This window comes from Notamacropus eugenii, chromosome 2 (genome assembly GCF_028372415.1).
Source record: "Notamacropus eugenii isolate mMacEug1 chromosome 2, mMacEug1.pri_v2, whole genome shotgun sequence".
Classification (NCBI taxonomy): domain Eukaryota; kingdom Metazoa; phylum Chordata; class Mammalia; order Diprotodontia; family Macropodidae; genus Notamacropus; species Notamacropus eugenii.
In genome coordinates this window covers 476,223,037-476,239,534 of record NC_092873.1, presented here as the reverse complement: position 1 = coordinate 476,239,534, position 16,498 = coordinate 476,223,037, and the positions used below count along the sequence as shown (strand labels likewise).

The 16,498-nt window shown below is 37.4% G+C and overlaps 1 protein-coding gene across 1 annotated transcript in view; it reads left to right on the top strand.

Moving 5' to 3' along the window:
• The first annotated feature begins 1,112 nt into the window (after positions 1–1,112).
• Positions 1,113–16,498, top strand: part of NTMT2 (N-terminal Xaa-Pro-Lys N-methyltransferase 2) — a 29,089-nt gene continuing 13,703 nt past the window's right edge. Inside the window, exons 1-2 of the mRNA XM_072648680.1 lie at positions 1,113–1,422; positions 13,458–13,633. Of these exons, the coding sequence (XP_072504781.1) occupies positions 1,269–1,422; positions 13,458–13,633 (330 nt within the window). The 5' untranslated portion in view covers positions 1,113–1,268. The remainder of the gene's footprint in view (positions 1,423–13,457; positions 13,634–16,498) is intronic.

Sequence of the window (16,498 nt, the reverse complement as noted above, 5' to 3'; positions counted from 1 at the left end):
TAAAGTGTGTGAAGTGTGACCTTTACCCATTATTATATAAGGAGTATAGGGGAACAGGAAGGTATTATTATATATTTAAATATATTTATTTATATACTTGCACACACACACACACACACACACATATATAAAATTTTCTTATATATTTAAAAAGTCGATGCCCAGAAAAGTAGCCTAAGGCATCACAGAAGTTAAACCAGGGAATTCAAAGGGAGTTTCTGACTCCTTTTCCGTTCCTAGTATGCCACCTATGGGACCATGACAACCTCATGAAGAAACTGAAAACAGAGACACAAGGTTAAGTCTCATAGCTTAAAAAAAGGCCATTGTTGTGGTATTTTCCTTATTTTGGTTCTAAGACATATGATAATTTCTTGTTCATTTTCCAGCTGGAAACATCTGGGCATCTGATTGTATGTACTAGAGAGAAAAATCTTATGCTCTAAAAAAAAGGCAGAAGAAGAAATCTGTTTAAATAACATTTGAAAGTACACAGAACATAGAATTCCCTGGGAGGGAGGAATGTTGAGGAATGAGATGTGTTACCAAGGAATTTTCTCTCCTGGAAATTCTTCAGACTGTGAGAAATCTGTTGCTCTATCGGGATGACTGGAGGCCAATCTTTCCTTGCAGAAGGAGAGCAAATCAGGTGCCTGATGGAAGGCGCTTTCATCACTGGGATCCAGTGTTCCAGATGTATAGGACAAATCATGGAAAATGTTTGCAAAGACTTCTTTTTTCCTTTTTAATATCAATCAATCAAGAAGGATTTACTCTGTGCTGGCCATATATCCTTGGTTCTTTGATATGGAAATGAAACAAGTCCAAGATTAGGATCAAATTAAAGCAAATCCTCAGGGTGTTGGGAGTGCGTGCATGTGTGTGTGTGTGTGTGTGTGTGTGTGTGTGTGTGTGTGTGTATGTGTGTGTGTGTGTGTGTGTGTGTGTGTGTGTGTGTGTAGCAATAGATAAAGCAGCATCTCGGGCTGTGTTTTCATCTTTGTTCAGCACTTGCCTGGAAGGGGTGACACCCAAGAGACTGGGGAAAATGCCAAAAGTCTGACCTCTCCATGCCTCCCTTCCCTCACCCCTACATCACCACCCACCCCATGACATTCAGCCATGATATAGAATGACAGAGGCCTGAGAGATGATTTAAAATGACAGTCCCCAGCTCCTGCAAAAGGAGATCACTCACTCTACACACTGGTCAGGCAGGAGGCTACCGTTGCATGTAGAAAAAAATTATTCTCCCTCTTCCCCTCATCATGGCCTATCTGGGAGCCCATTTTGCCTTTAGATCGCGTTGGCAAAAGACAGATGATGAGCTGTGTCGGCATAGCATGTCCTTCATCCTTCACAGGGCAATCCGCAATGACTTCTTTCAGAGTTATCTCTATCTCCTGGAAAAACTTTCTCTGGGTGAGTACATGAGACCTACAGGATCACAGCAGGGAGATGCCTGGGGTGACTGGTTTGTTTTGGGCATGTAGGGTTGGGGGAAGAGATAGGAAAGGACTGTTTTACATTTTCTTTCACTACTACAAACCACACAGAGGACAACTTTCAGCAGACACATGACTGAGGAGTCCTTTTATGGGAGAGGAGAGAGCAAAGACTCTCTGGGGAAACTGTACCTTAAACTGTGAGTTAAAACTGCAGGTTTCTAGTCTGAGATTCATTGCAGTCAAGGCATTTCTCTTTCCATCTGAGACCTAGAATTAGAAGTACTTCCTTCTCCCTGAAGGAGATGCCCTATGGTACAATAGAAGTGTACTCAATGGTGCTAAACTCAGAGGTTTGCTGTTCACTCTCTGTGACTCCATTGGGGTGGCGAAGATACTGGAGGGGTGCGCCATTTCTTTCTCCAGCTCATTCTACAGATAACTTCAGTTCACATTCTACCTCTGAAGCTTACTAAATGTGGGACCTTATGCAAGTCCCTTACCTTCCCTAGGCTTCAATTTCCTTATCTGAAAAATGAAGGTGTTGGAATGGGTGCCCTCTGAAGAAGCTCATAGTTCTATATCTATGATCCTATGGGCATAGTTACTATTTTGCAAATATTTAGGGTTCTCAAAGTCAAATAAGTTTGAACTGCAGCTTTTTAAGACTCTAGGAGAAGTGTAGGCTCGCTAAACAATGATAGGAAAATGGTACACTTGTTGGGCTTCAGCTTGGGTCTTTGATAAGGCTCTGATAAATCCCTTCTATTTGATTTATTTTGGTTTTGAAATATACCCAATGGGATATACTTCTCAAATTCTTACACTTTAAAATATCCTTCTTTGACCTTTATGAGCCAAAATAGTAAGCAAAGAAAATAAAAATGAAAGCTTTTTGATTCTTTTTATTTGGCTATGGTGGTTCGAAAGGGGAGTTGTTATGAGAAACTGGGATAATAGTTCTCTAGTTTCTTCCAGTTTTCAAGGAATTGAACAATAAATAGAGTAAGGAAAAGTTTATCAGGCCTTTCTATCCTAATTTCTATTGAACTGGTCACTTCAGAGGATCATTTATAGCCAATCTATAGGAAATAAAGTCATGACTAAGGAATAAATTAGTTTTCTATAGTCTAAGCATTTCCAGGAACACGGCAGTTGTTCATGTATGAATCCATTCAGTTTTTCTGAGGCTGTCTCAAAGTCCAGTTAGGTCTTATGTGATGTCGGACAGTTTTGAGAGTCTAGAAATAGTCAACAAGTTTAATTCAGTTCAACCCATATTTAAGTGCCTACTATGCGCCAGGCATAATCTTTTGTGATTAGGAATATAAGGACTATAGGAAGAATGTAAAGTCCCTGTCCCCAACTTTATAGTTTGCCTGAGATATAACATGTACACAGGTAAGTAAGAACAAAGTATATTCAAAAGAATACAAAGCATTTTCGAACAGGGAGAGAGTATTAACAATGAAGGGAAGGAAGAAAGGTCCCATGCAGAAGATAGCCCCTGAGGAATGTTTTGAAGGAAATTGTATTACTTGAGGGAGACCAGGATAAAGAACAATCTGAATCAAGGCCTTTATGCCTAAAACTCTTTCTGAAGGGGGATTTTGTTCCTGGAAAAATTATAATAAGAAATCACCCTTGTTGAGTTGTCTTGAGGTTAGATCAACTATATTTTGAATGAATGAACAAGGCATTTATTAAGCGCTTAATATGTGCAAGGTATTGTGCTAAGGACTGAGGATACAGATGCAGAAAGGAAGACAGTCTCTGTCCTTGTGGAATTTATGTATTCTAATAGAGGAAGACAACCCATATGGGAGAGTAAACTTTGTTTTGGTCTGGTAAGTCAATGGGATTGCTAGATCAGCTTAGGTCTGGCTAGATATCAAGAACTCTCACCAGTCAGGAGCTCAGTGGTGTCCAAAAGTGGGAGCCAGAGCTCCCAGTTGGAGGTTCAGGGTAGATCTACTCCTGATAGTTTAAAGATTTTCAAAATCTATTAAGTGATCTTCACAATGCCCTTGTGTGGTAAGTAAAGGAGGTTTTATCTTAACTTTACATATAGGGAAATTGAGGGTCAGAGGAGTGTTGTGATTTGCCTGCAGTCTTGTAGATAGTGGTAGAACCCAGGTCTAGAACCTAAATCTGGAACCTTAGGTAGTAGGTAGCATTGTGGATAAAGTGCTGGACCTAGGGCCAGGTTTAAAACTGAGTTTCAATTCTGCCTCAAGATGCTTACTAGCTGAATGACTTGGGCAAGTCACTTAGACAGTAGGCCTCAGTTTCCTCATCTCCAAAATTGGGATAATAATAACATTTACCTCACAGGCTGCTGTAAGGATCACATGAGATAAACTATGTAAAATGCTTTGCAAACCTTAAAGCACTTTATCCGTGTTAACTATTAATATCTAGCAGGTTGAAATCCTTGATGCTACTCAACAGGAAAAATGTTTTCTATATCTCTTGGCACTGAAAAATCTCTCAAAGTTGATTTCAATTGTGACTGGCTTTGTTTAATTTAGGTCAAAATGTGCCGCAAGTGAGTAATATTTATTCTGACCATTAAGCAAGCTATAAGTTGCCCCATTTATAGCAATCAGCCATGTTCAGGCATCTCTCAGACTCTCCCAACAGTGCTTTCTAAGGTAGCACCTGAGGGTCAGGTGTTATTTTCTAGGGAATGATTATTTTTCCTGTCTTCTCTCTTTAATTAGTTTTGGTTAGTATAACTGCACTGTATAACTTATATTAATACTTAGTATTCCACCATCTTTTTGCTATTGTTTCTTTGTATGTTGTAAACAGATGAACTTAATTCTCTGCAGATCTCATAAGATCCTTAGCTTTCTTCCAGGCTTAACTTAGGTGACTCTCCTTTGGAGAAACCTTTCTTCCTCATTTTATTATTGGCAAATTGGTTTCTAGCTTCTTTCAAGGTCCAATCTGGGTGCTGAAAACTTTCCTTATCCCCTTAGTTTTCATCTTAAATGATCTTGTATTTACTTATTGGTATAATCATTATCCAGTCCCCAATAAAATGTAAACTCCTTGAGGTCAGGGACTGTCTTTTTTTCTTTATAATTCCAGAGGACAGTGTAGACATACGAGAAGGAACAGAATTTAAGAATACCTTGAAGCTGTGCCAATTGATTCAGCACATTTTTTAAACTATAGGGCACAGAAAATAGAGATAGAATGAAAAACTATTTCAAAGTTAAATCTCAATAAATGTTTTCACATCAGTTGAAATGCCTTGTCCTTCTAGTATTAATAAATGCTTGTTAAATTAAATTGAACTGAAGACCTTGTTAAGGTCTGCTTAAATCAGTCTTTACCTTTTTGAAGGAAGTTGCTGTCCCCTAGCAATTTCATTCACTCCCATGACTTTAATTACCACTATAATGATGATGATAACTAGCACTTATATAATTCTTTAAAGTTTTCAAAGCATTTTGAAAATATCTCTTACCTCAACACCAACCCTAGAAAGCTATTATTATTATCCTTATTTTATAAATGAGGAAACTGAGGCAAAGGCTACTTGAATAGGGTCACAAGCTACTAAGTGTCTAAGGCTGGACTAGAGTCTTCCTGACTCAAGGCCCAGCGCTCTATTTATAGTCACTTAGTTGTTTCAAGTAATATCCAGAACCAATTCTACAGTGCTAACCTCTCTCCTTATGTCCAGACCTGAATCTCCAACTGATTATAGGATGACTTTTCTTGGAAGACCCACCAGTCCCTCAAATTTAAAATATCCTAAACTGAGCTATTACTGTCCCTTTCAAAGAAAATCAATGTTAAAGGAAAAGCAATGACTTTCTTGCAATAATTAAAAAGTCAAGGAGATAGGAAGGGACTGAGTAGTAGTGATCAGCAAGTGTGATGAGCACCCCTGGTTAAGTGAAAAAGTCCCCTTCAATCCAATGCTGTGATCTCTGGAAGACTTGTTCAAGTCTTTAGCAGGAAAAAGTCTTAGTGTTTTGACTGCTGGCCAAAATGATGAAAGTCTAGGAGGTGCAGACAAGTTCAAGAAGTGCCTAAATCCCAAAATAGCCTGGGCTGTTAGGAAGTTGTGTTATCCTCAAACCCGGGGGAAATCAATGTTTAGTTATAATTGAGAACATTTGATGGTACCTAGTTGTTCCTCAGCATTTGTATTTAAAGATCCCTCTATTTTTATATCATTAAAATATATCATGTTAATATTAGTCAATATTTATGCTTGGTTGCTTTAATAAAGGAGCGTTCTTATTTTTAAAAGTGTGGAAAAGTATTTTATGTAATTTTTAACTTGTTCTTTCAACTATATCATGATATCTGTAACCAAAATTTCTTACTTCCAAATTACTCAGAAAATAACCCTAGTTCTCTGTGTTTCTTTGGCTCAGATACTGAGGGGATTGAGACCTACAACTATGGCTGCCTTAAGACTAATTTTGGGCTTAAAAGCAGCTGGCATTCATTACCAAGTAGTGATACACCATGACTTGCCCAAGGAGACATAGGCAAAATACCACTGTGAAGTCTAGGGGGTCCATCTTGATTACATTTATTCAGAGACTTTATGACCCGCAGTTGGTGATATCAAGGCTTTATCAGGATGAAAAGCAATTCCTCTTTATAAAAAGTAAGCCTTCCTGTCTGAGAACCTATAGGGAGAGATCTTGGTGTTGAAGATTATTATGGAAAGAAAGTGGGCTGGCCAGCCTCTTTGTAGAGAAATCAGTCTTCACACGTAAAACATTTTATAGACATGTTCTGTAATGAAGTTTTTTACTGAAATGATTTCCCCGAACTTCACAGATTAAGGATTGAACAAGCACCTGTTCAATTAAAATTCCTCATTTGTATTATGAGAAGTGCTACTCAGCACTGCTAAGATCTAAAAAAAATGAGAGCCATGCTTGGTAGCTATCTTCCCAGAGGAAACTGATGCCTATGTAGACTGTGCCATCTTTTTGGATTAGGAGGGAAAAGGGGGGGGAGAAATCTACTCAAAACACAGATTTTGTGCTGGGACGTTCAGAAAGGAAGGCACTCTTGCAAAGTAACAAATACATTCATTTATTCCAGTTCTATTGCTATGACACTATTAATCCATAGATTTCTTGAGATAGACTATTCTTTTGGGAGAATCAAATATAAGCCTAGAAATCAGTGTCCAATTAAAAATAATAGCTAATACTTACATTTTAAGTTTTAAATTGCTCTTTCATAACTCTCAAAACAACTCTATACTCTTTTCCCTGGTGTTTCATCAGCTCCCAGGGGTTCAGTTATCATCTGTCTCTCCTCTTCAATTCATACTCCAAATAACTGCCAAACTGATATTTCAAAATCTCAATTCTGACTATATTTCTACCTTACTCAAAAACATTCAGTCTCCCAGTTGTTCCTAGGATAAAATACAAAATCCTTAGCCTGATATTCAGTCCCAGCCTACCAAACCTCAATCCTGGATTTCTCCCATCATTTGCTTTCTTTTCTCTGTTCAAGTGCTTTTGGAGAGTTATAGAAAAGTCATAATGCCATGCTGATTAGATCCTCTACAAATTTATTTTACTTGATTTAAACAGAGTAATCACAGTAACAACTCAACCATTCTACTTGTCTCTAATGGATTCACTTATCCACTCTCCACAGCAGCTATTCCAAACCTCCTTGTCTCTTCCACAGGCTGCCATTGCAAGCCCTCCCCTAAGGCCAATTGCTTTTTGAACAACTCTGACTTTATGTCCTATAGACATCTCAAATTCAACATGTCCAAAATAAACCAAATAAACCAAAACCAAATTAAAACAAAACAAAATAAAATCTTTTTCCTTCTTCCAAACTTGGCATTCTAAATTGGAACTCCCAGATATAAATGATCGTTTTCCCTTTAAATTACTCTGTATGACTTCATGCATACTTCTTGCTTATTTATCTGTGTACGTGTTTTGTCCCCTTATTCCTACAAGGAATATATTATGCATAAAATATATCTCATTTTATTCCTATAACTCCTTGAAAATAAGGACTATTTTATTTTGTCTTTGAATCTCCAGTGCCCTGCATAATCCTTTGCACATAGTAGGCATTTCATAAATATTTATTGAATTTAATTAGGTGGTACAAGTATAATTATTCCCATTTTATATATGAGGAAGCTTAAAGTCAGAGAGGTTATGGTCATATAGCAAAGTAAGTGTCAGAGCTAGGGTTAAAACTCCGGTTTCTTGATTCCAAGTTCTGTACTTTTTTTTTTTTTAAGCTATGCCATGCTGCTCTTTCCCAGACCCATCATCTTTAAAGTGAGTCTACTGGGTCTAGTTCCACTGGCTGCTAAATTTGCCACACAGAACTTCAAGGACTTCTAAAATGACATCATTCTATATCCCAGAAGGCAAAGTTGTTTCCCTTCTCCAGGTAAAGGAGAAGTTTTGTGAGTTGTTCCCAATGTAGGGCACATTTAAAACTAGGAGGAGGGGAGAGGCTGGAGGCTGCTGTGATAGCTCATATATCTTATTTAGTTAAATGCTTCTGTCAAGTAGGTGAAAGAAGTAGTTGAGCTGACAAACCAGAAAAAGCCCCCTCCTGCGCCAGGCACCCACAGAGCTGTGTATTCTTCATGTGGTAGAAATGTTGCTGGCACCATGGGAAGATGGGACCGTCCCTATTCATGCATTAATATTTTAATAAGCTCTACCAAACAGTTGACTTAAACAGGTGATGATGACTATGGCTAGTTTTACTGCTTTCATTGGATCGAGGAGGGCCTTGGCTTGTTTTCCTCAAATCTTGGAAAAATGTTCACAATTGGGCAATCACAGCTAACATTCATGTAGCTCTTTGCCATTACACAGAACTTTATAGATATAATCTTACTTTGTCCTCACAACAACCCTGCTAGAGAGTGATTGCAAGTTTTATTATTCTCACTTTACCGACAAAGAAATAGAGCATCTTAGGGCTTAAACTATTGCTGGGGAGAAATGGAGCCAAGGCTCAGAGTTTTCTTTTTCTTGGTCTAGTGTGCTTCCTTCTTCTAATTCAAGTTATATTTATACCTTTCATCCTTCGTACCACAGTCATTTCCCAATAACTCCACCTCCCTCCCCCATTGAAACTTCCCTTGAAATGAAGAAAGAAAAGTTTAACAAAACTGGTCAATATAATGGCCACACATGAGGCATGGATTATTGGGATATTCAAATACTAAACTGTATCATCTACATTAGAGAAGGGGTTAGTACTAATTAATGATGAAGTTCCTGAGATAATTTCTAGGTTTGGACATACTAGGGTTATGGTGGCCACCTTTTTGCCAATACCCACAACTTCCCTAGAGAACTCCAGATTCACTCTGCCGTTACCTAGACATGAGTAGCTCTTTTCATTCAGCCCACAAAAGCCTAGTGCCTGCATAGTCTGTGGAAGTATAAGGAGCAAATGTCTGTCATAAATTAGAATACAATTATCTAATACAGCATGACATTCTACATCTTCAGTCCTCTTATTGATGTCCTAAGAGCCCAAAGAGAAAAGACACAGAGAAGGTTGATGAGTCAGAGATTAAGTTATTTAGATTTTAGGTTGTCCCTCATCCCTAAATCTGTTTCCAGATTGGAGAAAGATTACTCATTTTTTAAGGTAGATATCTGGTCACAGCACAGGTTGTCCATTCTAAGCCTAAAAAATTCATAAAAGGAAGGTGGGGCTTGGAGTGAGTTGGATGAAAAGGAGAACTCAGCTGAAAGTTCCATGAGCCAGTTCAGTATAATGAATAGACCTTCATTCTAGGTGTTGTCAGGAGGCCTGGCCTGAATAACCACTCCCTGCTATATAAAGTGTAAGTGGCTGTTTTTGGCCTCACACCCCAACGTACAGGGATGTGGGAAGGATTAGTGGGATCAGATCCCCACTGAGCTTGGAGCTGTTTGGGGGAAAGGAGCCATGTACAGTAAATAATATTATTATTCAGATAACTTACAAAGGGTCTCTCCAGGGTTTGCCTTTCTGCCATGACTAGTTTCTGAGATCTCAGCTTTATTTGATTAGATCTCAGGAATCTGTCACTGGCAGAACTCTATAGTAAAAGTCAAACCAATACTGAACTCCAAGGGAGAGGTAGTGTGTTTATTGTGGAAAGAACATTGGATGGGATTAAGGAGACCACAGATCTAGTTTTAACTTAGTTACTAACTATCCATGTGACTTTAGACAAATCATTTCCCCTCCCTTCGCCTTATCAGAAAATAAAGGCCCAAAGATTTGATAAAAATTTCTTATAATATGAAGGCAGTATGGCAGATGACTTTGGAATTAGGAATAATTTAGTTCAAGTCCTACAAACTGGCTGTGTAACAATGGACAAGTCACTTCTCAGTTGCCTTAGCCACACATTGCAAAGCAGTTGCCAATTTGTGTGGGTTGGAGAAGTTGCCTTTCTGGGGAGGTGGTACCCAAAGTAGGGTCAGGGGTGGTTATGGTATGGCTTGACTTCAAGAGGATTGTAGCATAAACACAAAAGCTGTGTGATCAATCAATAAAAGTATGGGAAAATGAGTTCCTAGCAACTTCAGGACCTTCGTCAATAATGCAATCCTTTCTTCCATTAAGATCCATGTGTCTTCTTGAAATATCTTTTTCAGCTAAGACAATCATTAAGGTGAAAGTTCAATAGTCCCCTACTCTACTACTCTCATTTGGGGTTGTAATAATCTAAATACCACTTAGGTGAGACAGGCAAAATTCTTTTCTTTCCTTTTCCCTCAGTATCCCTCAACCTTGCCAATCAGATTATTTCATGGCTATCACTAGAGCCTTCAGCTTCTCCTACTCACCTTCCTCCCTACCCCTGTGAGTAACATAGAACAGGTGTGGAAGAGACATAATCTGCATTGCAGATCTCACCTTTTTCTCTCCAATATACTGCTCTCCAGAGGGTATCTATTTCCTTCAAGGGTACCACCACGCTTCTGGTATCCCAGATTATCAGCCTCTTTTTTATCCTTGACTCCTCACCCAACACAAACTGCTATCTCCAAAGCTACTAATGATTTATTTGTCAAATTTGATGGCCATTCTCTATCATCATTCCTGACCTCTAGCATCTGAAATTGCTGATCACCTTTTCTTGATGGATACTTTCTCCATTTTGAATTGGTGAAAACAATGAAAAGATGTCTTGAAAAAACTGTTACGTCTACGCATTTGAAAAATTTGGGAACTAGCCTATTTTAAAAATCTTCCAAATAGAGAGTTTCAGTGGTTTTTAAACTCTTTTTTAAAAGTAGAAACTATAATGGCACATTTGTGATTATTTGCAAGAACAACTGATTGGAATCATTCAAGGGAAGTTGGGAATTTGTTAGTTAAATTTCCATTTAAAAACTCTGCATAATTGGCAGATAACATTGAAAAATTAGCTTCATGATTCTATGTACCTAATGATCTTCTTTCACATGGACTTGTGAATTATCTTTGTTGACATTTAAATATGTCTTTGTGAATTATCCTTTTCAGACAACTATTAAACCCAAGTATTGAAATAAAGTTAATTTAGTTGGCTTAGTGAATAATATTCTAGACTTTGAGTTATGAAGACTTGAGTCCAAATCCTGCCTCAGATACTTGCTGGCTGTGTATTCCTGAGCAAGTCATTGACTTTTGGTAGTCCTTGTGTGTAAATGAGGAAAATAAAACACCCACTTCTCAGGGTTGTTGTGAGAATAAAATGGGAAGATATTTGTAAAGCCCTTTGCAAACTTCAAAGTGCCATATAAATGCTATCTGTTGTTATTTCATTAATGCCAAGTATTGAAATTCAACTTAGAATCAGATCTTAGAATTATGTATCATAATGTGTTAAATCAAGATTTTCCAAAATAATGTATGATATTGTCACATTGCTCTTACTAAACTATCATTAGCAATAGTATTTAAGCGAAAGCAAAAATGAATTTTGTATTATTAATAAATAAAATATTATTTATTTCATATTCATCTTATTCATTTTCAGTTGTTTTAGGATATTATTACCTATTAGCCCATAATAGGCTAATATATAGTCTATAATTTTATACTATTAATAGGTAACATTACCTATTATTATTAAGGATTAGTAATACCAAATGATACTATGGTTACCTATTACTTAACCTTACTTATTATTACTATTAATAATGATTAATATATGTATATGTATATATCTTAAAAATACAAGTAAACATATGAGGATGTATACTCAATTTTTTTTACTGATAAGAGTATCTGATCAAAAAAGTTTGTAGGCTAGTTTTTTACTGATGAAATCATAAGTCTAAATAAAGAGAACCAAAAGAGAAAAGGCATTCTGTTATATAATTTTCAAAGTCTCTTCCTGTTCTAAGGTCCTATTCTCTAACCCAGAGCCATTTAGATAATCAATAAAAGTGAAACAACCCAAACCTAAAATAAATAGTAACCACTGGAATAAATAAATAATCACTTACTATTCTTGAATTATTGATGTTGCCGATCAGAACATTGCCCATAGTGGTAGGAACTCTAAGCAGAAGGAACATAATCTCTGCTTCAGCCAAAGGTTAATATGAAGAAAAGTCAGCTGATATCACCGCTGTGTTACTGAAATGAAAGAAGAGTGAGCATGGAAAATCATATTTGAGACAATGGGATCCAGTATCTGGCCTTGGGGAGAATTTAATCTAATGTCTCTGCCCCCATCAAGCAGGAGAGCCCATGTGAAAGACCTCGGTAAGGTTTAGCAAGAACCTTGGTTTCTACATTTGTGATTTATCCTATTGTGGGTGTTTTGGCTATTTCTGCTTGTTTGTTTTTACATAGAGTTTTATTTCTTTAGATAAACACATGTGAATTGGAAATGTGCCCTATTGTCTTTAACTAATTTAGTTAAGTCTAAAGGAAACCTGGTTGTTAGGACCATGAAGCTTCAGGCTTAAGCACTTTCATCTACCAAACAGATTACCAAAGGAAAGTAAGAGAAACTTTTGTAGTGGTAACTCAAGTCTATGAAGTGCTATCCAATGTCATAAATAAACTGCCTTGTTAGTTAACTTTTTGTGTCTCTAGCACTGAGAACAATATCTAGCACACAAGAAGTGCTTAATAAATGCTTTCTGATTGTATTCAAATAGGTTGCCTTAGCTCCCAAATTTGACTCTAAGCTTCAGGGACTATTTTTAGTCTTCTAAAATTCCCCCAAGTGCTTTGGATCTGTTAGGTACTCAACAAATCCCTATTAATTGGTTGATTAAGATAAAAATTGTATAGGACAAATAGTATACCAGACCTTTGTTTGACTCTTAGCTCTGTCCCTTAAGACTTGTCCAGCTTCAAACAAACCCTATCACCTCTCTAAGTTTGTTTTCTCATATGGAAAATGAGACAGTTGCGCTATATAGTATCTATATTCTCTTCTATCTCTAAATTCTATGAGTTTATAATCTGCTATCCCTTGGACTTTCCAAATGTGAACAATAATGCCTGATATTCTAAGTAGGTGATCTGATCTCTAGATTTCTTTGATTTGGAATGAGTGCTATTGTGAAAAAATGACGCTGAACATATATAAGTAGTTGGTTTGATGTACTGGACTAATTCTCCACCCCTCTATGTTTAAATTGCCAAATTATTATACTGTGCCTTCATTGGTCAAATAAAACAATCTATTTAGAAGCCACTTTTCTATTTTTTTTTTGCTTTAAAAGTACAATAAAAATATAGTAGGAAATTGCAGTTGTTCCAATTTCAGCCTCTGAAAATGAAATTAAGATTAACCCAAAGGTAAGAGGGTAAACATCACACTTCCATTGTGATTGTAGAATTGGTGCAGTACCTGTTTCCTTTTCCTCCTTCTCTGGGATATTCTGCCAGTCCTTTGTCATAATTATTGCATAGACACATCCTGGGGCTTCTTAGGGATCTATAGAGGCCAAGAGAGAACTGACCCAAGACATGGCCCATATCACATGATCATTTGTGATGTTCCATTTGCAGTGAAACTCTATGCTTTAACAAGCCAAGTCATCAACGGCGAAATGCAGTTCTATGCCAGAGCAAAGCTTTTCTACAGTGAAGTTCCAGCGACAGAAGAGGGAATGATGGGAGATTACATTGAACTATCTAACACAGATATCCAGGCCTCCAGGGAATTTCTTAGGAAGTTTGTCGGGGTGAGTTATCCAAGTGAAACTTTGGTGAGGAGGAAAAGTGTGCAGAAGCACTAGCAGGGATTCTGTTTTCAATCTTAGTGTGTAAGACAGAGGAAACTCATGGAAGTCATCAACTGGACTGCTGCAGCCTGACATATTTTGAGGATGGATTTTTCCATCTTCCATTGGATCACCAATGAGTTTGGGCTTCATTGAGGCACTGTGGCATTTAGTATTCATAGTACTGACTTAATTCTATGTGCTTCAGAAAAAGGCAGGTAAGTGGTATAGTGGATGGAGCACTGGGGCTGAAATCAGGGGAACCTGAGTTCAAATTCAGCCTCAGATACTTACTGGCTGCATGACCCTGGGCAAGTCACTTAACCTCTGTTTGCCTCAATTTCCTCACCTCTAAAATGAGGAAAACAAAACAACGCCTATCTCTCAGGGTTGTTGTGAGGATCAAATGAGATAATAATTCTAAAGCAATTAGCATAGTACCCACTCTCTAAATGTTAGTTGTTGTTTTTGTTAATTTCTTCCAATAATGGTGCTGATGCCACCAGCTGATGCCTTAAGGCAAGGGTGGGGAACCTGTGGCCTTGAGGCTACATGTGATCCTCTAGGTCCTCAAGTATGGCCCTTTTGCTGAATCTAAACTTCATGGAACCATCCCATTAATAAAAGGATTTGTTTTGTAAAATTTGGACTCAGTGCAAAGGCCACACCCAAGGACTTAGAAGGCCACATATGACCTTGGTGCCACAAGTTCCCCACCCTTGCCATAAGGGCACATCAAAAATTCAAAGATATATTTTCTCCTGAACCCCACAGATGGACAACTGACATCCCAATTAATGAAGATTTGTATAAGAGCAAATCATAAGTGTGATGGGGTATTTTCTAATTCTCTTCAGCTAAAACTACGTATATATGTTGCTCTTGCATTAATAGAAAAAGTAAACAATTGACATGGTGGGTTTTTTTAAATTGCCTACAAGTATGTTAGTGCTGCAGGGATCTATGAGTTTACTAGTAATGAGCACTCTATCCTCTGATACAGTTATCATTTAGTAGATGAGAATTTGTATAGCCAAAAAAAATCATCATCCTGACTAAGGTTGGGGTACGCCTTATCCTAGATAAGAGAAATACATTCCACAACTAAGCATGGATAGAACCAAGTTACTCCCTTAAGAAAAAGCTGGTAGAAGTATGAGAATATAATAAATATCTATTTAGTGATTGAATGAACAAATTCTAACCTTGAAATTTACTAACTTTTGCAAATAACTTAGCTGTCTTGGGTCTCACTTCCTTTAACCACAAAATGAATAATTTAGACTAAATTGCCTTGGAGGTCCCTTTTAGATATATTTATGATCCTAACTCCTCCATTAACACTGGTATCACAAGAAAGCTTAATGTCCTATTTCAACCAATTGATTAATAAACATTTATTGAAGTATCTGCCATATACCAGATAATGTGCTAGATGCTGAAGTTATAAAGAGGAAAGTAAAACACTATTCATCTTGAAGGAACTTTTTCCATGGACAGAAAAAATGTACATAGTTGATATATACAACATAGATTTGAGGTATTTTTTTGGTGGGGGGGGGGTATGGAGGAAATGTATTTATTATCAAACAGTAGAAATAATCAAGGAAAGCTTCATGTAGTCTTCATACTAGAGTAGGCTTTTACTCTTGCACTTAATTCTATGGACATAACATTTTAGACCATACTAATCCTTGTAATAAACCTTTTATGAGGACATTCTATAGTGTGTGCACAGGAAATTCACAGCACTAATGATAATACTCCAAAAGTTCATTTGTCAATTGATTATCAGATACGTGTAGTGAATTTTCTGACAGAAATAGTTATAGACTTTGGGGTTAGCTGAAGAACCTGTGAACTTATTTGATCTATAATGTAGTTGAATTGGAGCAATAATATAGAATAATGGTTGAAGACCTCAAACTCTAAGTCCTTCTGAATCTTGAATTCCCTTTCCCCTCCCCCAAATACATCTGACCCCTGAGACTAGTGGTGGGGGTAGTGGAAGATGGTAACTAGAGAATTACTTCTGCAATCGGTCAGCATCCCTACTCAGCTGCAGAATCAATGGTTGTGGTGAAAGCTATTATTTGCAATTTTGTTTGGGTGTGGGGGGAAGGGTAGGGATGGGTGTTTTAAGTCAAATATTCAAAATTTTATCAATTTTTGGTGACATAATAAAAATCCATACTCTCCTTTTAGTTGAGTATGAACCACATCTCTCTTCCAACCTCTCCCAGTCAAGGTTAGGATGCTTGACAGTTAAGTCCTACTTGGTCATTGTTTTGTCCCTGATTGGTTTATAATGAACATAAATAGCAATTTTTTCTGTTTTGGTCAGAAACTCTGAGGGTCTTTTCCTCCCATATTGATTTTTTTATTTCAATTTTTCTTTTCTATTATTTTTTTGACTAGGTAAAGAGGCTATTCTCTGCCTCATTTCTTATTAAACCTTAATCACTGAACGATCATTGTCTCAGTCAAACTGAGACCTGTTAAAAACTAAGCTTGAAAAGGCCAAAGTTTCCCACTGCATCCTGGGCCATCTCCATGTGTCTTGCTCTATATCTGGCCACTGGTCCCAGCTAGCTCCAGAGGAGAAAGTGAGGCTTGTGACTTTGCCTAGACCTCCCTCACTTAAATCCAATTCACTTGCATGTCATGGCATCACCTCCCTGTTTTCATGATCCTCTTCAAGAACAGAGTATTTATTAAATGACTACCTGAATCTGAGTTTCCTCATCTACAAAGACAGGTTGACTTGATGGCATCTGAGGTCTCCTCTAGCGCAACACCTATGACTTTGGTCTTTGGTGAATGACT